This window comes from Ptychodera flava, chromosome 9, assembly GCF_041260155.1.
Source record: "Ptychodera flava strain L36383 chromosome 9, AS_Pfla_20210202, whole genome shotgun sequence".
Taxonomy (NCBI): domain Eukaryota; kingdom Metazoa; phylum Hemichordata; class Enteropneusta; family Ptychoderidae; genus Ptychodera; species Ptychodera flava.
Window position 1 is genome coordinate 32,606,298 of NC_091936.1, and position 27,398 is coordinate 32,633,695.

At 37.7% G+C, this 27,398-nt stretch overlaps 1 protein-coding gene across 1 annotated transcript; it reads left to right on the top strand.

Annotated features, from left to right (window-relative positions):
- Positions 1 to 535: 535 nt before the first annotated feature.
- On the top strand, positions 536 to 27,354 carry LOC139141280 (glycoprotein-N-acetylgalactosamine 3-beta-galactosyltransferase 1-like). The gene is made up of 3 exons (XM_070710905.1): positions 536 to 1,078; positions 21,585 to 22,262; positions 27,208 to 27,354. The coding sequence occupies exons 1-3, from the start codon at positions 536 to 538 to the stop codon at positions 27,352 to 27,354; spliced, it is 1,368 nt and encodes a 455-aa protein (XP_070567006.1).
- Positions 27,355 to 27,398: the final 44 nt, after the last annotated feature.

Consider the following 27,398-nt stretch of genomic DNA (forward strand, 5'->3'; position numbering starts at 1 on the left):
TGCGCATGTGCAACTTTCTTGTTTACAACCAATGCATTTCATGCATAATATTTAGATGCATCACGTCAACATAGCTGCAACATTTAAATTTAACTATATTTATTGTTAACAAACATGTTTTAAGTTTCATCAGTCGCTAACGTACCCTGGATACAGTGTTTACATCGGTCGTAGGGATCCCTGGTAACCGTTGAGCAGAGTTTCGACACCGTCCCTTTAAGTGTTCTATACAGAATGTTAAATAATGATTCCCTGATGGTGCAACGTTCTTCTCTAGCAAAATTTAAGGTAAATGTATGAATGTACTTCATATTTGCTCAATCATGACAGGTCCAGTCGATATCCATGGCTGTGCTGGAAGCTATAATTTAAGTATAATAAATTTGTGTTTCCTTTACAGTCTCACATTAAAGAAGCGAGTTTGATACGTTCCAACAACAAACCCGTCAAAATACTGTGTTTCATACCCACTGCACCCGATAATGCCGAACGACTTACCGCAGTGAGAGAAACTTGGGGCAAACGAGTTGATAAAATGTTGTTTTTTAGCAGCGAAACAAATGAGAACCAGACGCTCATCGGCCTCAATGTAACAGAAGGTCGTCATTTCCTGTGGGGAAAAGTAAAGGCCGCTTTCAAGTACATCTATGAGCACCATATAAACGATGCTGACTGGTTTATGAAAGCCGATGGTGACACATACGTCATCGTTGAAAATCTGCGGAAAATGCTGGAGCGGGAAAACACGACACAACTCATGCTCTTTGGTGACAGAGTAAGGAATCCAAACAATCTCAACGTCACTCATGCGGACGGAGGTGCAGGGTATGTGATCAGTAAGGCAACGCTGAGAAAACTGGTGGAGATCGGATTGAAAAACGCTTCTCTGTGCTCTCAGCAAGAACAAGGTAATGAAGACGTTACAATGAGCCGGTGTTTGGAGAGGCTTGGTGTTCCACATCGCGATTCGAGGGACGAACATGGAAAACAACGATTCTTTCGCATCTCAGTGGAAACGTACTTTAATATGTCGGTATCTAAGTACAAGCGCAAGATTGAATATTATCCTACTGTTCAGGTAGGCTGTTATAATTTTTAATCCGAGCTTATCCTATGTAAACTCTTATTACGGTTTACTTTAGACTACTGTTAATCAATAAATAAAAGTTGAACAATAGATAAACTTTTTTGTAATATGATACGAACGATATTAAAATAGGTGGCCATGGATAAAGTAATCGAGAAAAATAATCTCAATCATACCCATCTATAATCCGATAACACTAGGTCAAAATTCGTAATACAATAGTAATGAACATAGACACAAAACAGCACAGAACAGACAGTAAATCACCGATACACACCACACAGCCAAATTCGTGAAAGAAAGATATACGGATCTCTGTCGTAAAGACCAAGGAGTGATATCAGGTGTTTCGAAAATAGTAAGCGCTTCCTGCCCGACATGTGGCACCGCCATATATCAATTTGTACGTCAAATAAGTAGTGGTCATCAACTAAGGCCCAAAGTCACTGATGCCATCAGCGATCATATGTCGAAGAGAGATATTGTATGTATCTACCAGCTTGCGATACCTGCCAAAAAGCGTTTGAATGTAGAGACAAGTCTTTCTCTGGTGTAACCTTGATTTAACAGTTTGTAAGAGAGATGGCTATGTCTCTTTACAAAATCACCATATGAACTGTATGCTCCTGCATATCGAATATGGGAAATGTATACCCCATAAGCTGGTGAGAGTGGAATATTACTGATGAGGTGTGGGTTGTTGATGACACTAAAGTTGAAATCACCTCTCTTGTCATACAGCCTAGTAGAAAGGTGACTATTGGAGTCAAATTCAAGAAAAATATCCAGATATGAAGCAGAAGAGGCCGTTTCTGTAGTTTCTTTAATCTCCAATTCTGGAGGACAAATCATAGCGAGATAGTCACTGAATTTGGAGTAATCCATTGAAATATCATCGTCGATGTATCTAAATGTTGGGTTGAAAGTTCTAGCTAAGGAAACCTTTTTCTGTTTGATAGGTTCTGGATAAATTCTTCCTTGTATGAGAAGAGAAATAAGTCGGCAAGCATAGGAGCACAGTTAGTACCAATAGGAATTCCTCTACACTGTTGGAAGATTTGTCCTCCAAATTCAACAAATATGTTGTCGATGAGGAAATCAAGCATACTGATAATGTCTTTCTCGGTATAAAAATCTTTAGCATTAGTAAAATATGAAGAATTATACCCTAATACTACATATTTGTAACGGCGTGAACAGTTTTTGTAGAATAAATGTTTGGTTGATGATGAATTCTTTGTCAGTTCATTACAGTGACAATTGCAACTTTTTATAACCTGCTAAAATGAGTTTTTTAAACTAATATTCTGTGCCTGTTTTACATGCACCTATATCGCTAGATATTCTGATGGCGTTTTAGTCCATATAAAAATATTTGGGTTTCTAGTAACCCTAATTACAAATATTGAAACCCTCTGATCCCAAAATAATATTTTTTCGCATTGTTAAAATTTACGGAAGATTTTGCCAAAGTTTGCTGTTACTAATGGTTGAGACCCTATACAAAATAAAACAGTTCTCGACCAACCTTATTGCCTGAAAGCATGTTCACAATGTACACAGCAATAATTATTAATGCAATTATACATTTTTTTATTCGCTGTTGATATTTTCGATCGTTATGCTGTTTAAGCAAAACACGATTGGAACTAATTAGGGATAATCGGATCTCCATATTTTTCAAATTTTCTCAAGAATGTTACATCCGTGGCCACTTTAGTGTTGATCAAGGCTACTTGATACAGACAGAAATTCTGTGTGCAAAGGCAAAACTAGCTCTGTCTGGGGTTGTAAAGGAGAGTTTACGATTGACACCATGTGTTTAAGATTGAGATACAATGTAACATTGCCTCGCACTGGTCAATGTATACGAGGCGCCAAATGTAAAAAAATTAATTTACACAATTAAGCTTTTTTAGAGATAGAAAAGGTGGAAAATGTATAGAGAGAGAGGAATTATATATATATATATATATATATATATATATATATATATATATACACATACATATATACAATATATGTGTGAGTGTGTATACACACACATACAGATACATTGCCCCACATATATGTTTGCGTATGCATACATATACATACATACATACATAGAGAAAAAAATACGCGCACGCATATAGCGTATTCATTCATACATGTAGAATACATACATACACACATACATAATAAGTACGCACATACATACACACATACATACATACATACATACATACATACATACATACATACATACATACATACATACATACATACATAGACTATAGAGCCTGGACAAGGGTCGAGCCTCGACGCGAAAAAATTTATGTACATAGAACCTCGTTCTGAATTACTGATACAGCTGGACCTCGTTCTGACTTACTGATACAGCTGCAAAATTTTATATACATTGAACCTCGTTCTGACTTACTGATAGAGCTGCAAAATTTTATATACATAGAACCTCGTTCTGACTTACTGATACAGCTGCAAAATTTTATATACATAGAACCTCGTTCTAACTTACTGATACAGCCGGACCTCGTTCTGACTTAGCTGATAGAGCTGCAAAAGTTTATATACATAGAACCTCGTCCTGACTTACTGATACAGCTGCAAAATTTTATGTACATAGAACCTCGTCCTGAATACTCAGACTCGATTGGGAAATTTTACATACAGCTAGCTGGGAAGTTTTATACACAGACTCGATGGGGAAATTTTACATACAGCTAGCTGGGCAGTTTTATACACAGACTCGATGGGGAAATTTTACATACAGATAGCTGGGAAGTTTTATACACAGACTCGATGGGGAAATTTTACATACAGCTAGCTGGGAAGTTTTATACACAGACTCGATGGGGAAATTTTACATACAGCTAGCTGGGAAGTTTTATACACAGACTCGATGGGCAACTTTTACATACAGACTCGTCTTGGATTATTAAAGTGTAATACTAGTGATGCTTGTGCTCAGAAAGCGTGATTGAACTCGGTAGGCCTCTCGCGCCGCGCTGGGAAAACACAGTATCGTCCGCAGGGCCATGGAGCTAAGAAGGTACCATGGCAGGGCTGAGAATGACCCAGGCTAGGTGCAATTATTGTAGCCCATATGCCGTGCGCTGGCTTTTCTGACCTGTTTTCTTTGCAGTGCTGGCCTGTAGCGGCTGCTGCTTCACAGCAACACGTTAGGAAAGACAGCGCACAGCCCGGCCAGCCGTGAGCTGCCTTTTTTGTGGCTAGACCCTGGCAAGACTAAAGCTAATACACGCATAGTGCTAGCGCTTATGCTATTCAAGTGCATTTGAACTTTCCGGTTTATTTTGTGCTAGCGACAACAATGACCGTGGTATTGCTATCACGAGAGATCACCACTGATCTGGGCTGTTCGTAGAAGAAAGGACATGCGCTAGGCGTCGACCACACAGTGCTCGTTCACTGCAGGTCACTGCAGTCGGCTGTGCAACCTACTTTTGCGGTCTACAGAGTGAAGAGAATAAAGACAAAAATTTTATTTGAGAATTTTGGTGCAATAAACCCATGCACTATGATGGATGAAGGCAAATTTGTGTAACAAGACAGCAATTCTTGGTCTTGGGCTTTCTCGGGGCATTCGACGCAAGGAGAATGGCGGTACACAGAGCAGGGTGCTTGGGTGTGTTTACGAGAATTAGAAATGATCAGACATTCCAATTCACCAGTCAATCAGCGACGCTCAGCCGATAGAGTATATGAGATTCATTGAACATGGCATGGAGGTAGAAAGAGATCTCTTGCGACCACCATGCCGTCTTCCATGAATCTCATATACTCTGTCGGTTGAGCGTCGCTTATTTACTGCTGTTTTGAGTGTCTGATCTTTTCTAACTCTCGTAAACACAACCGTTGTATTAGGGACTGGTCAGTTTCTTTGGCCTAGGGGGGCGTTGGATTATTTTTTGCCGACGTTCAAAAAGTAGCTGAACCCCCCACCCCCCATTCCAACTTTCGAAAACAGGGTGACCCCACATTCCAACTTTTCAAAACAGGGTGACCCCCCCCCCTGTGTGAAACAAAGGTAAAACAAAAGGTGGAATATAAATTGAATAATTCAGTATATATATATATATATATATATATATATATATATATATTATAATATATATATATAATTTTTACGGGTATATTTTCAACAATCAGTCATTCTGTGTTTTAATGAAATTGGTGTCATGTCAGTTGTAAGATAGGAACTTAAAAGTGTCAATTCTAAAGCTTGAGTACAATATTTTGAACGAGCTGTATGTATTCCAACTCTCTTTATGCATAAGCAGATGTCCAGAACTATTGTAAGGAAAATGTGATTGAAATATTAGTGCATATTTCTTTCTGATACTAAATTCTCATAGAGAAAACAGAAAAGTATCAGGAACTTGCCATGCTTTTCATATGAAGGGCATGCTGAAAAATATGTTTGATGTTTTAAAGAAATGCGCCCAAGGGCGCGCCGAAAAATGAAACTCAATGCTGGAATTTGTGGCTGGCACAATGCATTTTATGCAAGTATGAGCCCTTGTTGAACTTGAAAAACACACTGACCCCCCTATTGGGCATTTCAAAAACATGGTGACCACCCCCCCCATCACCAACGTCAAAAACAGGGTGACCCCATGAATCCACCGCCCCCCCCCTGGCTGAAGCAACTGACCAGTCCCTTAGCTACATGCTCGCGTGTACCTCCATGCTCCTTGTGTCAAATGACCCGAGGAAAGTCCAAGACCAAGAATTGCTGTCTTTTTACTCAAATTTATCTTCATCCATCATTGTGCATGGGTTTATTCGCACCAAGATTTCAGTATTAATTTTTTGTCTTTATTCTCGTAACTGTGTAGACCGCGAAAGTTCGTTGCACAGCTGACGGACTGCAGCGGTCTCAGTGAACGATAGTTGTATGGATGACGCCGTTGTATGGTTGACGAGTAGCCCTGCGTACAGGTCTGTGTGTTCCCGGCATTATACGGCCTCCACCACAGCCGTATAACGCCGGGAACACACAGACATGTACACGGGGCTAGGCTACGAGCAGCCCAGATCAGTGGTGATCTCACCTGATAGCAATACCACGATCATTGTTGTGGCTAGCTTACTAGATCAAAATAAACCGGAAAGTTCAAATGCACTTGAATAGCACAAGCGCCAGCACTATGCGTGTATTAGCTTTCGTCTTGCCAGGGTCTAGCCGCGTACAATACCGGGCAGAGTTCAATCACGCTTTCTGAGCACAAGCATCACTAGGTATTACACTTAATCCAAGACGAGTCTGTATGTAAAATTTCCCCATCGAGTCTGTGTATAAAACTTCCCAGCTAGCTGTATGTAAAATTTCCCCATCGAGTCTGTGTATAAAACTTCCCAGCTAGCTGTATGTAAAATTTCCCCATCGAGTCTGTGTATAAAACTTCCCAGCTAGCTGTATGTAAAATTTCCCCATCGAGTCTGAGTATTCAGAACGAGGTTCTATGTATATAAAATTTTGCAGCTCTATCAGTAAGTCAGAACGAGGTTCTATGTATATAAAATTTTGCAGCTCTATCAGTAAGTCAGAACGAGGTCCAGCTGTATCAGTAAGTCAGAACAAGGTTCTATGTATATAAAATTTTGCAGCTCTATCAGTAAGTCAGAACGAGGTTCTATGTATATAAAATTTTGCAGCTCTATCAGTAAGTCAGAACGAGGTGTATCAGTAAGTCAGAACGAGGTTCTATGTATATAAATTTTTTCGCGTCGAGGCTCGACCCTTGTCCAGGCTCTATAGTCTATGTATGTATGTATGTATGTATGTATGTATGTATGTATGTATGTATGTATGTATGTATGTATGTGCGTACTTATTATGTATGTGTGTATGTATGTATTCTACATGTATGAATGAATACGCTATATGCGTGCGCGTATTTTTTCTATATGTATGTATGTATATGTATGCATACGCAAACATATGTGTGGGGCAATGTATCTGTATGTTTGTGTATACACACGCACACATATATATGTATATATGTATGTATATATATATATATATATATATATATATATATATATATATATATATATATATATATATATATATATATAATTCCTCTCTCTCTATACATTTTCCACCTTTTCTATCTCTAAAAAAAGCTTGATTGTGTAAATTAATTTTTTTACATTTGGCGCCTCGCACTGGTCAATGTACAAGCCTTGTTTATTTCAATTTCCCCAGACACACTGTCTGCATGGGACATGCAATTTTACTTGATGCTACAGCAGTGAGCTCATGAAAGTGTGTTGCCTAAATAAACTAATGTATGGAAGTGGTATCTTGTGTCTCAATTTTTAACATAGGGTACCAATGGTTAGCTCTCATTTACAAACCTTGGCAGGGCCTATTTTGTCTTTGTACAAGCTGAATTTCTGTCTGTATCAACACTAAAGTGGCCACGGGTGTAGGTGACCTATAACTGAATGTCGCAATATTACAAATTACTCATAAAAACAAGTGTGTAACGGAAAAAGAAAAGTAGATGAGCTTAAAGTTGCAGATTTAAAAGACATTACTTCACCATCTCATTATCCAAATTAGTTTCTATCGTGTTGCAAGTACTTCCTCAAACTCTGACCATATAAGTTGTGATTATGGAATCTTTCCACTGTTCTTCTGGTTGTTTGTAAAATTAACGAAAAAGATTTTGTGAAAGCCTGCTATTTGTTGAATACAGCAAGAAAATGAAATTAAACAGTGAGAGAAGAATGCACACAGTGTGGAATAGAATAGTAAAAGGGAAGAATAGGATCAAATAGAGAACAGAAATAGTAAAAATAGAAAGGACTCATACGACCTGTTTCTGTCCTAACCACCCTATTTCCTTCAGACATGGTTACAATCAGACATATTTTACAATTGTTGCAGTTTGCCCCTACATTTATGAAATCTATCTTCAAGAATGGCAATTCTGTCCATAAACCTTTTATTTTAGTCATCAGAAAAGGCAGATTTTGTGCAGTAAGTCAAACTGGAAGACAATGTTTTAGACACAATGCGCCCACAGAGGAAACAATATAGGACGAACCATAAACCCTCAAGACGAACACAGCATGAAATCAGTATCGGGGAATGCATTCTATGGATGTATGGCGGTACAGACCTCTTGTCAGACCATGCGATGGCACTGCATATGTGAGATGAGGATCGTTTATGTCATTAATAATTTAAAATATTTGATCGAAGCTTCGCCATCACTACGCTCAAAAAGGGTTAAAGTGGCTTTAGCTATTAGAATTGTATGCTAAAAATCCGGTTAAAATGTATTCTAACTTGCTATAAACATCGCAAAACTAAAGAGTGAAGATGAGTTTCCACAACTACGGCCTAACACAAATACAAATGTGTATTTCCTCTAACAAAAGCCACCATCATGCAAACCTATTGACACTGTACATGGTTCTGCTCACAATCAATAATTCCTGCGAATTTTAGCGGAAAAGCCACAGCTTTTATTGGTTGACTTGACTATATCGTAAAGTGAAAACGAGCCCGGAATACCTATGCTATTTCCAAAAGAAATGTCCAGAAATATTTTGGCCTAAGTCTTCTGGTATGTGGTTTCCGATCATCTTTTTTCTCGCGATAAATAATTTACCTCTCCTTTTAACTTTACTTTCTTTGTCTCTACTATTCTCTATCTGCCATTCTGTCTCTCTGCCTGTCTGCCCTCATTGTTCATCATCTCTTTCTCTCTCCTTTCCAGGGCAAAGGTTGCTGCTCGGAGAATCTGGTGAGCATGCATAGAATTTCTCCTTCGAACATGTATATGTTTGATTATCTGCTGTACAAAGTGCGCCCTCAATCACAGAGGTGTTGATGGACACATGGAGCCAATTATGAGCCCCTCTTTTGTGATACATTCATCAGCAGCAGTCGCAAATGCATTATGCATTTATGTTAAAGAAACTAGAAGTCGTCTCCATAATAATGTTGATCCGTATTCCAAATGAAGGTCAGATGATTTGTTGATGTAGTTTCATTTCACACTCCGTGAATTTAACATTTCCTTTATGAGGTAAGTCATGATAAAATGGTTATGTCGTGAATTTGGAGAGTGAGTTAAAAATACATGATTTTCGCAATGAACTGATATACAGTATTAGGGACACTCAATAATCCCATATTATTTGTATCCCTGGAAATTCCGCAGTGAAGTGTCCGATATCGCCAGTGTGTAGTAGAAATTCCATTTATGGACTAGTATCTCTACTTATAACAATTGAAAACGTAACTTTTAAGTACACCATTCTTTTTAATGCACACTTTAAATGATATGGAAAATTACATTTGAGCCTTGCTCTGACGTCGCTGCTTTTTTTCTATTTCTAACAATATTTTCCTGTATTTACAATTTAATAAGTATTTTCCCTGCCATACAGAATAGTTTACTGAACAATGTAACGACTAAGTGCACCTGTCATATTGAACAAAACGACATTGATTTTCCCATGGAAACTACAGAAGTTACCTTCATTTCAACTTTTCTGAGAGAATGACATCTTCAACCTGTCATAAGTTGCTTCCTTTAAGAATGCCTTTTGTAGTACATGTAGACCTCATTACTATGGTAAATTTACGATTACTTTTGAAACTTGCAATAAAATAGCTATACGTTATAGTCGGGTCGGAAGGTAGGGTTCCCATGCACCCCATGGATGTATTTTTTAACCTACATTTTTGTAATCCTTAGGGTCTATATTTAATGAATTTTGATGTTCCCAAAATCAAATAGTGTCCCATGGGGTTCAATTGGCACATATTGGCCGCCATCTTGGCCGCCATCTTGGATTTCAACAATGGAGTAGGCGTCATGTATTTACCGCTCGACGTTCCTCCAAACAATTTTTCATAAAGTATTTATATATTTTTTGGAAGAACTCAGAGCAATAAACAAGAAAAACAACATTAAAAGTATGTGTCTTGAGATTTAGTGGGTGCATGAGCTTGTTTTCTTATTACGCGGTATGCCATATATCCGTGTGTAACATAAGGGGTAGGGGTAATGTTTCCCTTTCTGTTTCGAATCATGAATGATGAAACCATAAAAATGTTACATTTTTTTAAAGTGCTGCATCAGACCTTTCTAAAAATGTATAGATTTATGGGGAAAAATTGCATATTTAAAAGTTACAAAGCTTAAACCTTTCAGTTTGTGTCGATTTTCAGTGATTTTTAAGTACGAAATTACAACACATGGGTAGGGGTAATGTTTCCCTTTCTGAATCGAACCATGAATCATGAAACCATATAAATGTTATACTGTTTGAAAGCTCTAAAAAGGGCATTTCCAAACATAGTATACTTTTATTGGAAAGCTCAGGCACCCACTAAATCTTAAGACATATACTTTTAATGTTGTTTTTCTTGTTTATTGCACTGAGTTCTTCCAAAAAATATATAAATACCTTATGAAAAATTGTTTGGAGGAACGGGAACTTAATTATTGGGTGTGAAATTTAGCAAACTTTACGATTTACGGTCAATGGGCGATATAAAGTCTAATCGACGTTCGAATATTAATATATCCCTATAAAGTTATATATCAATGAAAAGGCCATGATCTTAGCTTTCTAAATAATGTAACGTTTATAGTATTTTATTTTTTCTGTTTCCGTCGAGCGGTAAATACGTGACCCCTATCCCATTGTTGAAATCCAAGATGGCGGCCAAGATGGCGGCAAAGATGGCGCCAAATGAACCCCATGGACACTATTTGATTTTGGGAACATCAAAATTCATTAAATATAGACCCTTAGGATTACAAAAATGTAGGTTAAAAAATACATCCATGGGGTGCATGGGAACCCTACCTTCCGACTAGACTATACGTTATTCTACTAGGTAAACTAAAGAATTATTCACATTCTTCACATTACAGCTATTGTACAGCACAAATAGTTATTAGCAAAGTAGCTGCAAAATTGTAGGTCTACGATGAAGCAGTCGGTGAGTTTTGGTTTTGGCGACCCCGCTCACCAGTAGAGCTATAATGCCGAAGGCCCTGTAGCGTTCAAAATAAGCGCGCCACACATGGCGCGGCATTTTGATGTGGAATCCCACATATTTACTTCATTTTGTCGTACTGAATTATCTGACTTCTCACGCATATCTCACTGCTCACGCATATCCCGTTACTAGAACTATCACCTCTTGGGTAACTTTAGAGGGTGCTCCTCGACAGGACCCAACAGATCAAGGCTCGACTATCAGTCGGTTAGGGATCGGGTAAATTAGTCATGTTGTCTAACGGAATTTAGTCTATGTATGTAAGAATACACGTACGTAGTATATTTGTGTGATAAGAAATGACATGACCTATGGCATTCGAATAAATATTTTGCGACATGCAATGAATAAAATAAAATGTATTATACAACAACTGATATTAGGAGTGGGTTATAGATCATGATAATGGTTGATGTATGGTTAAGAAGTTTTGAAGTATTGGTGAAGTTTTGTATGAGTGCGGACGAAAGCACACCGCCATTGGGTAGCCGACCAGAAATCCGGCCCAATCCTATAAAAATAGGCTATGTCATTATGCGAAGTGATAAGGCTTTAAATATTAAGTAATTCGAAGAAAATAGATTGTGAGTAATTCATCGTACTGCAAGACAATAGGCCAAACCCGGAATTCGAATCGACCACGGTACAAACAAAGCCATGTGCGCAAACGTGCATAAACGTACGTGTATTTCCATACCCGTTAGTACACATGTGGGTTTCTTTGTACCGGCATCACGTGATTATTTGGGCGTACTGAGTCTGTAGAACCCACGCGTCTTTTTATTCCGGAGTAGAACCATTCGCAAAAAAGTTTATCTCAATGTCACTATAGCAACATGTTCCTATTCTGAAATTTCGAATATTCAATCCTTGACAATTTGTGATGCCGTTTTAGTTAAAAGGTTGTTCGTGAATGCACCATAACTTCCTTTCACATAACTTCTTTGTACATTTAAACATTAAGTCATTTCTTTTATCTTTTGATTTAATATGCATTTCCCCGTTTCATTTGTTTTTTTCGCAGGTAAATGAATAAGTAAATGATATCAGTTAACTTTTAAAAAAGCCTCATATTGGTTGCTACCTTTGATTTAAGACACAGAACCGAACAAGGTAATTAAGCACCTTAAAGGGCAGATGTTAAAAGAGCCGTTAATTTACTCCTAATGTTACACGCCTCACACGGGTGTCGATTATATTGGTATGAATTGGGTTTATTGACAGGAGTAGTGAAAAACGTAATACAATAAATCCTCATCAGAGATAGTTACTCTGGTAGTAGAATGTATACACGTCTTGTCTATCAGTGGCAGTGTCAGGTCTGTTCCATTCAATGTCCTGTACTCAAGTGCAATGCTGGCTGTCTATTACAATGTCTGTCTTTGGTCTTGTATTTTGATTAATGATTATCTTAATGACGTCTGTAAACGTTGCGTAACATCTCCTTGCACGGTTAGTTTTTGTCACTTAAAATGAGACACGTCAAGGGTCAACCTACACAACTTCATAAAAGTCCAAAAAGTATGCAATACTTCATGTCATACTGTCTTATTTCATGTGTCCAATATTGTCTGATAAATATCAATACATGTCGCGTCATCAGTAGTCACTTTCAATGCTTGATTACTAAATTTGCAATTTTGTCAAAACTTAAAAATCTGTACCAGTAGGTCATTCATAGTAGGTCATGTTGATCTCAAAAATTTTCTAGTCAGTTTACTGGACATCCAACACTAACACACCTTGCAACTTTTGCACTTCATTCAGAAAGAACCGAACATAAAAATCCTCAGACACGGTGTACCCAGGTTCGCTTGTTGTGACATGTCATCAATAGCTGGACTTCCTTTGATTTACACTGTTGTGGACAATGAGGAAAATGGAATAGCACGTATTTTGAGTAAAAATGATGTGTACACGGAGATTCGAAAAACACTCGCACTTTTCCTGCAGCAACGAAATCATTATGGAAAGACCCAGGTATACAAATAACTTCGTAGGAAATTAACGGAGCTTTGTAACATAAGTCAAGAGTATTTCTCTAGGTGGACGGTATACGTACCATATGCATAAGCCAGGAATTCATTATTCCGCATTTGAACTTTAGAACTACTTGTGGAATGTTATGAATATGCCATGGGCAAGTGATCAGTCGTTGTTAGTCGTCGGTCGCGTGAGCGAGAACACGTTAATATTTGTGTATTAGCCTGTACTCTGTACCGGGCCTGAACGCCCAACCCGACCAAGCACGTTGCAATGCTTACAAAAACTGACGATAATGCGACCAGCTTTGAGTTTTTTCCGGAATTATTCACATAATTGCTTTGGAATATACGACATTACAATCTTGGGTTTTACATTGTTTTGATTATTATTTTCTTAGTCTATGAAAATATTGATTTCACTACACGATGTTTGGATGTTCAGCATTCAGACTGAGCACAGCACTTGACATTTTCCCCTCCCTTTGTTGTAGTGAAAACTGTAAGTCATAGTCTACGGCGTGAAAATACTCTCGTACGTTGAAAGTTCAGGCGTCATTTGAGTCTAGATATACGAATATGAACAAAACTGTCTGAGTCCAATAGTACTAACTGATTTTTACAATTTTTAGAAAGCCGGACACATATTTCGATGGCGTGAGAAATACCGGCCGTCGACTCAAAAAAGTTCCGACGTACCACAATTGCATTGACGCGGGATGTCGTGACGTACAAGGGTCAGAGGATAGTTTTATCAAGAGATGACAAAGATGGCTTGTGCCTGTGATAATATAGTTATACAAAGTCGGATTACGTTGAAGTAATGACAACACCTTTCGTTCGATTGTTTTCCAAACATTACACTTACCTTGCTCTGTGTTTCCTTCTTATCACAGGTTCCATGAAAGTAAGACAGACAGACAGGCAGGCAGATAATAAGATGCACGTACATTCTTACATGTATTACGAACGTACGTATGTAGATATACCAATACAAGCACTCGTGCGCACTCAATTCTACGCTCGACTTATGATAGTACACGGTATATTGAACCATACGAACGATGTCATTTTAATTTGATACGCGTGAATAATCAAAAGTATATTTAAATACGATGATGAACTATAACCTTAACTCCAACTCATTTTACACAAAATTACTGCCAATGGGAAGATGTACAACCGATGATGTCATTCTCAGAGGCAAAACGCTTTGCTGATGTGGTGCTGGATGCGCGGTTGCGATAATTGTGTCAATTCATAAGGCATGGATCGTCAAATCAGGTCGCACCTATTTTTTAATAAGGCTGCTGCTCTGGTGCTGTTTTTGTGTTTTCAAACAGCACTGTATATGTGCATTAATCGATGGTTTCTCTATTCACCGACGGGACAAAGAGAAACAGACAAGTCAAGAGACTTGAGTTGGCAGCAGGTATGTACGAATGTTGGCATTTTCGAAAAATTCGAAGAATCCGAAAGGTGTTTATTCGCTCTTAAAGTGAATCGTGTTTCTGTCTTCGCTAATATACCCTTTCACAAATTGTCCTTAACGATGTGTTGAATAAGTCGGGATACCTCATTTGTTAACAAGCAAGAAGGAAATGTTGCATAAATTCTAGTCCGGTTTGGTACGCCGATATATGGCTAACTTTCTCAACAGCTGGAAACACCATGGTCGCCGTGCCGGCACTGTTTCAATTCCTAAACAGAAAACTCAATTTTGGTCAGGAATTGTTTTTGCAAGGGCAAGTGCGGGACTCGTTTACGATTTCACAACATCTATACACCCCATCGACAAGACAAGTACCGAACGCAAAAGACTCTCATTGACAAGGGCCGCTTGTTTGGTGTTAGTCCTCCATATTAGCTTAATTAGTCTCCAAAAAATGAACAACTGTCGATAAATATATTGAAATAATCCTGTGTACTGATGGGAAGACATACACCAATTAGAAGACATACACCAATTAAGAAAACGAAGCCGCCCTTTTCTTTCTTTCGTATCGCATATTATGAGGTTACTACGAAAATACCGCAAAGGATGCAAGAGGACATTGACGCAGCGTATCGTCCGACGTGAAGCGGAGGTCGATGCGCGGCGCCAATGTCCGAGTGCATCCTTTGCGGTATTTTCGTAATAACCTTATTATTATACATCTTACATTCCTGATCGGGGCATCAAAATGTCGGAGTAGTGACCGTTTTCGTGCAATGTCAACAATTTTTCTTCCGATTTTATCGCGCCAGTGTGGAACGCTATTTGTACCTCGGACGCGCTTCTGCAAGTTTTGGAGTGTGTGCACTACACACATACGTACGTACAGAGCGCGCGCGAGACTTGTTCTGGCACTCGTCCAAGGGGTCCCTTGAAACCGTTCTACAGTGAACGCGCAGATACAGCCGCAGGAAATGGGGCGCCTTGAAAGCGTACGTGTTACGGAACGGGCGCGCGTTCCGTACGGCTTTTTTAGCGCACGCTAAATTCTATCGTTCTCGATGGTAGATGTATAATAATACCCTTTAGTTGGCCCATACGGGGACACTCAATAAATACATGTTGAACAAAAACGAATATATAGCATTTTTAATCAGTGATCTTAACCGGTTTAAGCATTATATTGTAAACAGATCGATTTAAAGGCTATTCGTTGCGTGCATCTTCATCCTATTCTTATGATCATAAACACAGAGTAATATCATAGACAGAGTGGCAACACTTGCATGCCTTTTGTTCCATGGTCGTCTCGGTAGACTATTGGCTTTTCATATTAAAATGAGCTTAAAAGGTGTTAAACTTTTTGGAGGCTTGGTTTGTGGTTGATAATTACACGAGATTATGCGAAACATACGACGAGATGGCATCGTACTGCCAGTCGCGTAGCAACCATAGTTACTTTGTGAGCTCTCAGGCGAGAAACACTGCCTCACGCCAATCAAAACATAACACGCCAGCACTTTCAAAACATGTCCTTTCTTGGCGCACGTGTAAAAGACGGTATGACTGACCGTAAACCATTGAGTAAAACCAGACAGTATCGATAAAAGACTTTCAAATTTGGTTCAAACACACTCATTATATATTCATAAAAATATGAGAGGAATTTTTAAAACGGTAAAACCCACTTTCCTGAAGCTCAAAACACTCCCGTTTTCGCCAGCACATCAATTCCGATCAGCACCACACGACAACAACAACACAAGCTTTGTCGAACATACTTTCGCTTAACAATTGGTGAAAATCCGAAAATTACCGAAGGGTGCATGGTCGGCACTCTTCGGAAAGAGAGCCAAGAGCTTCGTGAGGCGAGGCAAACATGGATTGCTTACGTAACCGCTTCACGCCTTAAACAATAGCTGTTGCCACTCTGTCTATGATATTACTCTGTGTCATAAAGTACAGGTAACAAAACCCACGGAATGCTATGAAGCTTGAAAACGTTTGAACATGTTTGGACAGCAACGTGCCATATGACGAAAATATGATATGGAAAAGAGTGCCTACTTTCAGAGATCGTGTTATTTTCCCCACGTGTCATTACCTTTTGGGCTAGGAAGAATTAAAATAAATAGTTAAAGAAGTTTTAAACGCCTAGTAATTGAAAGAAACGTTTGCTTAAAATTTCCTTAGGCAAACTTTCAAACATTCTCTTTCAAAATCAAGATTAAAAATCGGGTGTCTCAGTGCAATTATGGATCTATTGAAACAAATAACCCTACCGATATTTGAAATTCAAATCGTTGCTATCCCTGTTTTACTTCTATGGGGGAAAATAAATATTTGATTTCACAAAAATAAGACGGTCACTGTATACTTTCAAGTTGTTGGCTCCTACAGCTTCAAAATGGGATCCCACATTTGGTAGATCAGAAGAGTATTGTCAAAGTTTGAGAATCCGAAAATCTGTCCCCGGGACGCATTCTACCGTTCGTAGTTTGGAGCGGCCACTCGTTTGCTTCATGCTCCGTACGTATCGTCAAAATCACTATCAGTTTACATTGCAAGATAGGGCAATTTCTCAACCTTGCCAGTGAATGGTCCCTCCACCGCGGAGATCGGGAACAGCGAGCTGAGGATTAAACCATCTCGTTACAAAACCGTGGTTAAGGTAGTATGCGCCTCGAAAGTGAAAGACTTAAAGTTTTGCTCAAACTTTCCTGAATGAAACTTTCAACCATTCTTACCAAATCAACAATAAAAATCGGGGGTCACAGTACAAAGTTTGGAATATTACAAATTACCCAACATGTTGGGATATTTGCAATTCAAAATGGCCGCTATTCCTGTGTTAACTCTATTGGGGAAAATGAAATTTTGGATTGCGAAAAAATAAGCCGGTGAAATTTTTTCTTTCTCCGAGCCCCCACAAGTGGTAGATCAGAAACGAATTGCAGAAATTTGAGAGTCCGACTGTCTGTCCCTGACACGTGTTCTAGTTCACAAGCTGGTGCTTTTCATTCATTAATAACCCGGTCAGTTTTTCTATGTGTGCTGTACAAAGCAAAATCAATTAGTTATGTTGATTAGAAAATATGTAATCTTACAGCAGCACGATGGCAGACACTTTATCGGTTGACGGCTTGCGGGGAAACATTTTTTTAATGTGAGTCTGTAATAAAACAATTATCTGAAAAGTCATCTGCAAACGTTTGCTGTGTACACACCAACTTGCGCACTTGTCATAATACCTTATGGTACTAAATATGTTTCTGCAACGTCAGTACACTTTGCTCACAACTGAGGTCAAGCGGAAATGTTTGAAAAGTTGAGGACTCTCTCTCTCTCTCTCTCTCTCTCTCTCTCTCTCTCTCTCTCTCTCTCTCTCTCTCTCTCTCTCTCTCTCTCTCTCTCTCTCTCTCTCCGAGGATTGAACCCATTTCAAACAGTTTTACACGCAAATGTTATTTGATTAACACCAGTTATTAATAAATCCGTTGGAATATCGACAATTCGGGAAAAGTTCTTGAAGGCCCATTTTTTGTTCAAGAACGAAGTGGTTCAATTGAGTGAGGTAAAATCCATTTTACAATTGACAACTGTAAGATTCCAACTGAAAAAGAAAGTTAAATTTGGCTGTACTACATTTCCCACATGTATTTCTGTGGTATATTGTACATCAAAGTGTGAGGTAGAAGTAAGCACGAGAAAGCCTTGATGAAAATACATTAGTCAATAAACTGGAGAATGAATGCGGGTGCCAGCAAGGGGCAGTTGTTTCTAAAACATACATTTAATTCATTATTTTTTCACAATATCGTGGACTAAAACTAAACACTCATAGTCCTTTATTAAAATATGTCTTATTTAAATCTCAATATAATTGCCATCGGTCGGCATACTGTCACGGATTCTAAACCTTCCAACAACTGTTGCATGGTGTTGAATACATGCGTAAACGATGTCAAGTTTAGTGGAGATCGGCTGATAGCAGATGGCAAGCCTACAAACTGTCGAAAATACTCTACTATCCGATGTTATTTGAATCGTTGCTAGTCAGCTGTTGTCGTCAGATATGCCGCATAAATGTTGAACGCTTCCGACAACTCAACGCAATTAAAATCAGATCTAGATAGGGGCTGATACTTTGGTCTTTCCCTCGTTAATAAATGATTCAGTCGTCAGATGTTGTCGCGTATTATGTCGTCTCTATGTCTGATTTTGATAATTTCTCTCGACTGTCATAAATTGCTAACCTTTCGGGATAAATACATGTAGCATTAACCATACCCGTGGGTTAAGGTGGAGCTGTATGTTGCCAACAGTTTTTTTTCAAAGGAATGTTTCTCATCAAAGATGACTAGGAAAACCCCTCATACCATATATTTTCAAAAAGCAGAGACTCTGAAGTTTAGTATGGTAGTAATAGTTTATTTGAAGGATGAAGAGGGTGTATATTTGGGGTAAAAACCTCAATTTTTGCTATTAATGATGAAAATTAATTTAAGTCAAAAACTTGATATTATTTCTGAAATGTAATATTTTACTCGAAACAAGAGTATATGTATAAAAAAAGGACTTTATTTTTCATAATATATCCTCATTCTGGAATGGCATGGTTGAAAGACTGATACTCAAAAAAGTGATGAAAAGCATGATTAGCAAATTAAAATACCTCTTATTTTTAATGTAAGCTCGGTCTTGCCAAACAAAATTGCCGCTTTCTATATTGCATTTAAAGAACATAATGTGAAAATTTCAGAAAATTTGACCTAGCCAGAGTGGAGTTAAATTCTTTGGAAATTTTGAAATTTGGAGAAAAGAGAAGCCAGGAAATCGGGTGATTTGCATACATTTGCATAAATTAATACTTTTTTATCATGCAACTTACGACTGCTTTACAAGCTCAAGGGTAGCCCGAACAAATATTTCAATCATGGATCAAAAATTAATTGAAATTGACTGAATATTTGCATTGGAAAAGTGATTTTTGAGCAAAATACGCAACGTTGTTGGGTGTAGCGCTCCATGAAGTATGTTATGCAAAAAGAATGAAGTTCTGCATAACATGAGTCGGAAGTGACTTTTGGCCCGGTAGAAGTTCCAAAAAGTCGGCGGAGACATTCAATCCCAACTTGTTGATGCGTGGCATTTTTTGAGTCATATTCTTCATACAAGAGTATTGTTTCTCTAGAAATTCTTTCTCGCCATAGGTTATACGAAATGTGTTCGATAGATAAAACTTCAATTACTCACGAAAATTTTCATTTTTCTCTATAAAGTTAACACAGGGATGGCGGCCATTTTGAATTTTAAATATCAGTAAATGTTGGGTAATTTGTTTCTCTAGTACCAAAATTTGCAAGGTGACCCCGATTTTATTCTTTATTTTGAAAGAGAATTGTTGAAAGATTCCTTGAGGAAAGTTTGAGAAAAAGTTTAAGTGCTACACTTTTGAAGGGCATACTACCTTAACTATAAATTGAAAACTTGTTCATTTTGAAAATGTCTGCTTCCCATAAGGTGTTGATTTCCCACAACGACACATTGGTAAATCATTACATGCTCCGGGGGTACTGAAAGGAATTACCTGTGAGCATTCATAACATGTTAAATATATTTGAGTCTGTCAATTACACTGAATATGAGGAAAATTGATTCCACATTCTAATTGACTGAGAGTTTGGGATCCCAAGCACATCATAAGCCCATTGGTTGGATTATTTTAGTCTCTTTCCTAAAATAGAGTAAAAATTGCAGTCTTAAACTTGTTAACTTTTAAAACTTTCCGGTACAAAACTAGTTATTTCTGTGTATATATATGAAAACCGATAGAAATGTACCTGACAGTGTGTACTCGACTAGACTAGGTTAATAATCAGCGCATACGTTTACATCAAAGTGGATATTGGAAGTTCGCTGCAATATAAAGTATATCTTTAAGATGAATTAATTTGCCTAAATTTAGTTTTTCATAATAAACCCTTTGTATGCCTTTAAAGTATCCCATCATAGCCAACTGTTACTGCCGTGTTCCATGCATACACTGAATGTCAGGGTCAGTGCTCAGAAACAATAAAAATGTGGTCGATCATATCATTGTCATCCATATGAACCTGAAGTTATTTCCACTTTTGCATAATTATGATAGTCAGTCATTAAAATACAGCAATTTCTTCGAATGACTCGGGTAAACAGTTTTATGAAAGATATGCTTTTGTCCATTTCCGTGTAACATCTGTATGATTTGCACGGAGTAAAATTTGGAGGGCCCTCACTTTCCTCAATCATTTTCAAACCCGTTTTCAAGCCCTCACTTCCGTTAATTATGTTCTTTCCCAGAATAAAAAAACCGCCGGTATTTCTCAATCATAGAGATGGATTCCTGTAGGCCAAATACTTAGTGCGCTGCGTCTGATCTGTTTAAGGATCATTTGCGCATGTCTCAACTTTTCTGTTTGTAGACTGTTGTTAGTGGCATTTCGAGATTTCTCCTCATGGTCAATGTCAAAGTTATCGACTTACTTTTGATATAAATACGTCAGACAACCCGGTTCTTGCAAGTTTTTGTCCGAAAACATTGACAAAATGCATCTGTATGTGTACTGTACTCTCGTCTTTAGCACGTTTAACCGAAAATGAAGCCGTACGCAGTTGAAGTATAGTCGGTCCATCAGACACTGAAGTAGTAAACTCACTTACATCATGAGTACATGTATTTCCCGGGAACACGTTTCGATTCACTTTAATTTCGAAACATGACAATTGAAATGTTGTTATCAACGGCACAGTATGCAAATGGTTGCGTGGAACTAAAATTTCCCTGACACTCAATTTGCGACCTGTACCCATTCAAACTTATGGTCAATATCTGTTTCTCGCATTATTACTTTGTTTTCAAAATATTTACCGGGATTATGGTGTTACTCCTTCGTTTTCTGTCGATAGTTTTGCAAGTTTGATGGCCTAAACCTTTGATGAATTAAAATAACACTTAACCTATGGTGTTCTTTACAGTCTCAAGTTCCAAAATTTATCTCAAGACCTTCCCACGCGAAAGTCATCCGGATACTGTGTTTCATACCTACGTCACCAAACAACGATGAACGACTGACAGCAGTGAGAGACACCTGGGGGAAGCGATGTGATAAAATGTTATTTTTTAGTAGTGAAACAAACCAGAACCAGACGGTCATTGGTCTAAATGTGACTGAGGGTTATAAATATCTGTGGGGAAAAGTAAAGGCCGCTTTTAAGTACATCTATGAGCACCATATAAACGACGCTGATTGGTTTATGAAAGCCGATGACGACACATACGTCATCGTTGAAAATCTGCGAAACATGCTGGAGCAGGAAGACACGACACAGTTGACTTATTTTGGTCGCAAGTTTATACTCAAAAATAATACTAAACTAATTCATATAGACGGAGGTGCGGGCTATGTTATGAGCAAGGCGGTGCTGAAAAAACTTGTGGAGATCGGATTGGAAAATCCTTCCCTGTGCCGTCAGCCAGAATATGGTCCCGAAGACGTAACGTTAGCCCGGTGCTTGAAAAACCTTGGTGTCTCACATGGCGATTCGAGGGACGAATATGGAAAACAACGATTCTTTCGTATCCCTTTAGACGCGTACTTCAAGATGACGGTACCCGAAGGAGTAAGCAGGGTTGAATACTACCCGTCTGCTGAGGTCGGTGGTCTCACATTTTCCATTTTGATCCGGGGAGAGAGAGAGAGAGAGAGAGAGAGAGAGAGAGAGAGAGAGAGAGAGAGAGAGAGAGAGAGAGAGAGAGAGAGAGAGAGAGAGAGAGAGAGAGAGACAGACAGACAGACAGACAGACAGACAGAGACAGACAGACAGAGACAGAGACAGTGACGACAGACAGGTAGAGACTGATGAATATACACATCAGATAACTCGCTAGAGCAGTTCCGCTAAAAAAGAAACATTACCCAAATTGCTGTTTCTTTGAGTTAAATACAATACAATTACAATACAATAAAATACAAAACCAGATATGAACTGAATATGCTCACGTGTTTTACAACAGGTTCATTAATAGTAGTACACTTCATAGAACAATAAGATATATGTTATCACTATATGTAGCAGGTTTTTTTCAACATCGCACAGTACTCTCAGAGTTTAATCACTAATAACAAAACTTTATTTAATATGCAAATGAGCTGTTAATTAACTTGACACTACTCAATGCTTCATGGGACAATTAGATATCCATCAGATAAACATTTGTAGCAGGGTTTTTTTAAATTTAATGCTGTAATTTTAGAGTAATGTCACTAATTAGAAAGTTCATTTAATATGCAAATTAACCCTAAATGAACTTGATACTTTTCAATGATTCATAGCACAATTAAATATATTTATCAAATCAATATCTATAGCACGTTTCACAAAATTTGGTGCCGTAATTTCAGAGTTATATACCTAATTACAAAGTTTATTAAATATGCAAATGAACCCTTAATTAACTTTACACTACTAAATGCTTTATAACACAGTTAGATATCTGTCGGATCAGTATATGCAGCAGTTTTCATCACATTTGATGCAGTTATTTCGGAGTTATATGACTAATTATAAAACTTCATGAAATATGCAAATGAGCTAATTATTAACTTGACACTGCTCAATGATCCTCAGTACAACTGGATATTAATCAGATCAACATCTTTGGCAAGTTTCATCGAATTTAACGCTGTAATTTTGGAGTAATATCACTAATTGCAAAGTTCATTAAATATGCAAATGAACCCTTAATTAACTTCACACAACTAAATGCTCTATACCACTATTGGATATCTGTCGGATCAGTATCTGTAGCAGATTTCATCACATTTGGTGCAGTTATTTTGGAGCAATATCACTAATTAAAAAACTTCATAAAATATGCAAATGACCTATTTGTTAACTTGACACTGCCAAATGCTTCTCAGTACAATTAGATATTTATCAAAACAATATCTGTGCCCAATTTCACTGGCTTGGGTGCCGTAATTATAGAGTTATATACCTAATTACAAAGTTCATTAAATATGCAAATAAACCCTTAATTAATTTCACACTACTAAGTGCTTTACACTACAGTTAGATATCTGTCGGATCAGTATCTGCATCAGGTTTCATCACATTTGGTGAAGTTATATCGGAGTTATATGACTAATTACAAAACTTCATAAAATATGCAAATGAGCTATTTATCAACTTGACACTGCTCAATTTTTTAAGTATAATAAGATATATCAGATCAATATTTGTTGCAAGTATCATTAAGTTTGGTGCAGGAATTTCAGAGTTATCTCACTAATAAATATGCAAATGAGCTATTTATCAACTTGACACTGCTCAATTTTTTAAGTATAATAAGATATATCAGATCAATATTTGTTGCAAGTATCATTAAGTTTGGTGCAGGAATTTCAGAGTTATCTCACTAATAAATATGCGAATGAGAAGATCATTGACATGACACTCACAGTATCATCATAATGTTCTGAGATTGTCATCTGTGAAAAGTTTCATAAAATTTTGTGCAGTATTTCTTGATATATGTCTACACTGTCATTACCGTCTCCATAGGGAAACCATTGTACGAGAAAAAACGATATTGCATAACTTCCTTAATATGCAAGCCATACTAATCAAAATCTAATCAGTTCTTCAATTGCAAGTAGCATATGGTACCTGTGTACCAAATCTGATTTGAATCTGTTCAGGCGTTTTTGAGTTATCGTGTAAACAGACAGACAGACAGACAGACAGACAGACACACACACACACACACACTAACATACACACACACACACACAAAAGGATAGACAGACAGACATCGCTATGACATTAGCCCACGTGTTTACACACGTGAGCTAACAATAGAATGCTCTGAATAGTCACCCTATTTCACAATGCTCTATCGAGATGCAATATTTAAAACGCCATTGGCTGTAACTTTTGATTGATTTTTCACTATTTTCGTTCTATATGTCGATATAAACAACGCAGCCCGTATCTGTGTAATGTCCGGTGACATTGTTGTTCCTCGTATTATAGGCCGTCCTGAAAATCATTTGTATACAAAAACAGTACAAATTTACACAATCCGCTGTCGCGTGTTGGTAAGGCTTATATTGTAACTAGTACGAAGATATGCACAAACGTGTTTTATAGAGGAAAATTATGAAAAGCTGTCAAAAAGGCTCAGCTTTACCTTAAGAAACGCAGTTTTTGACATATTTTACAGGGATTTAATTAATTTGTTGCCTCATTGTCTCAAGTATATTACTTAATAATATCATTCACAAGTTAATTCATGTACCCCTCTCTCTCTCTTTGAAACAGTTGCGACGTTTCGATCCGACTACAACGGAGCTTGATCACGTGATCAAGCTCCGTTGTAGTCGGATCGAAACGTCGCAACTGTTTCAAAAAGACCGTTCCAAAGTGACTATATTTCACTATCTCCTTTGATTCTTGGAACCATGAACAATATATTTTCCACTCTCTCTCTCTCTCTCTCTCTCTCTCTCTCTCTCTCTCTCTCTCTCTCTCTCTCTCTCTCGTGTTCAGGGCAAAGATTGTTGCTCGGAGAATCTCGTGAGCATGCACAAAATGTCTCCTCCGGATATGTATATGATGGATTATCTGCTGTACAAAGTGCGCCCCCAATCAGCAAAGTGCTAGTGGACAAATCAAGTGGTTGGATTATCCAAACACACGAGCGTATTGCACTGCTAATACATTTTGTCATGTGCTAAGGAGACAAACTTCATGATATTGTAATGCATTGTGGGTGGCAAAAAGTCGACTTCTCCTTACAGCAAAAGTTTGGGATAATAATATAACAAACACTTTTAACGTAAATGTAATCGTTTTTATGGCCCAAAAAATATATTTCTGATAATGAAACTAGAGAAATTCTCGTATCCCTTCTGGTCTGAAATTCCTGTACAACCAACTTTACGTTGGCTTGTGTAGTTATATGTGTTTTGACTGCAGAAATCGAAAATAAGGTCGACCGCCTAAAGACGTTTATGACTCACTTTGGTGACAAATCGTATTAAAGGAACAGAGAATTATCTTGCACACACATTATATACCATCATGATTACCAAGCTTGCGATAAGAAGAGACCCATGAAAGTCCCATTTCTTGTGAAAGAAAACGAAATTTTTAGATGCAGGTTATATAGCGATTCTGTATATAGTTATGGGAGGGGTCGTTGGAACTGTGCTCAAAGGTCGTATTGGAGCTTTATTTTCACGAATGTAAAAACTGTATCCAATGAAAGTCAAAAGACGTTTGTCATTATGTAGATCATAAAATTTAAATGTTGCAACTACGTTGACCCAATGCATCTAGATATCGTACATGAAATACATTGTTTGTAAACAAGAAAGTCGCACCGGCGCAGTTCCGATGACACTTTCTCTTTAAAAATCCTGCTCTACTGAAGACGTATTCATTCAGTCGAACCCTCACGTCCAACTACATTTCATGCATGGTCCTTATCGTCGCGTGTATCAGTAGTTTTAAAATAAACATTATTTTAATGGTGAAATTAAACGAAACGTTTTTCTTGGATCACAAGCATGATGATCTATACAAATAGGGATTTCTACGGGAAATTTTATTTCAGTGCGATTATATAATTGTTTTTATATGTGCTTCAACATACTTTTTCTTTTTCCCCTCCACAAACTTGTACAGAGTTTCATGAATTTTGCTGGACCCTATCGAATAATTTTACCGATTAGGTATCTGTAAAAGGGTTATCCTTCAATATGAATGGCTGAAGTATAACTACATGTAAATATTTATGTCTGAAACGTTCAATATTGAACTCTTTATCGTGTAAAGAAATCACAACCTTTTGCGTTACTTTTTTCTTTGAATCTACTCCGTCTGCAAGCAATGTTACATCGATGTGTACCTGGGCGTTATTTCACATCATGCATAAACATGCATATCTCATTCTTCAGGTTAAATGATCTCTACTGGCAAAGATTGAATATCTATATCCTTTCCAGCAGATTCTTTAGGAAATATCAAACAACAAGTATGTGATATTTAATTGACAATTACCGTTTTTTTTTTCAATTCTGACCTAAATTTGGAAAATTCTGATGGATTTCATAGGTTGCTGGATTTCCAAACTTTTAAATCGACTATGGGTATCCGCCTTCTCTTTAAGAAGAGCAACTAGATCCGCATCGAACGATCGGGGATATTTGCGCCCTCTAAGCTTTATTTTAAGAACACATGTACATTGGTCTATTGCACTGTACAAAACGACAAAATGTCGTAAAAACACTTAACATATTGGTCAAGGTTTTCAATGTCAAGCATTGATGACCATGGTATGCATGACCAGAGTGTTTTAAAACGTGTAAAGTTAGCCTTTCGGAAATTATACACTGATCTTTCGCATTGTACAGCGCTTACCAACAATCTTACGTTCACAATGAAGAGCGCCGTGATTTGATTTAACGGCATTGACCGTTATACTAACTTGTTGTACGTAAGCCACCAAAGGAAAACACTTAATCCAAAAAGTGATGGTTGCCAGTTCTTTGAGCGTTGAACTTGGTTAAACTGTATTCATTCTTTCCGACAGGTGTTCATTCCAGGATGTTGGTCACACTACGTCATTTTGAACAATGGACCGTTCGATGTCACAGCGGTTGTTATCACAGCGGTTGACAGAAATATGCAATCTCTGTCGTTGTTGATACAACCGCACACAAACTCAAGGGATTATTGAAACTGCTTTCCTATGTATACATGTCAGAGAATGTTGGGTTAGAA

What these genes read in the sequence shown, in the direction of transcription:
- LOC139141280 (XM_070710905.1), top strand. Translation starts at nt 536, where the DNA reads ATGTTGTTTTTTAGCAGCGAAACAAATGAGAACCAGACGCTCATCGGC. An exon ending in AATATTATCCTACTGTTCAG is followed by an intron (nt 1,079 to 21,584) that starts GTAGGCTGTTAT and finishes TGTTCTTTACAG; the next exon opens with TCTCAAGTTCCAAAATTTAT. An exon ending in AATACTACCCGTCTGCTGAG is followed by an intron (nt 22,263 to 27,207) that starts GTCGGTGGTCTC and finishes TCTTTCCGACAG; the next exon opens with GTGTTCATTCCAGGATGTTG.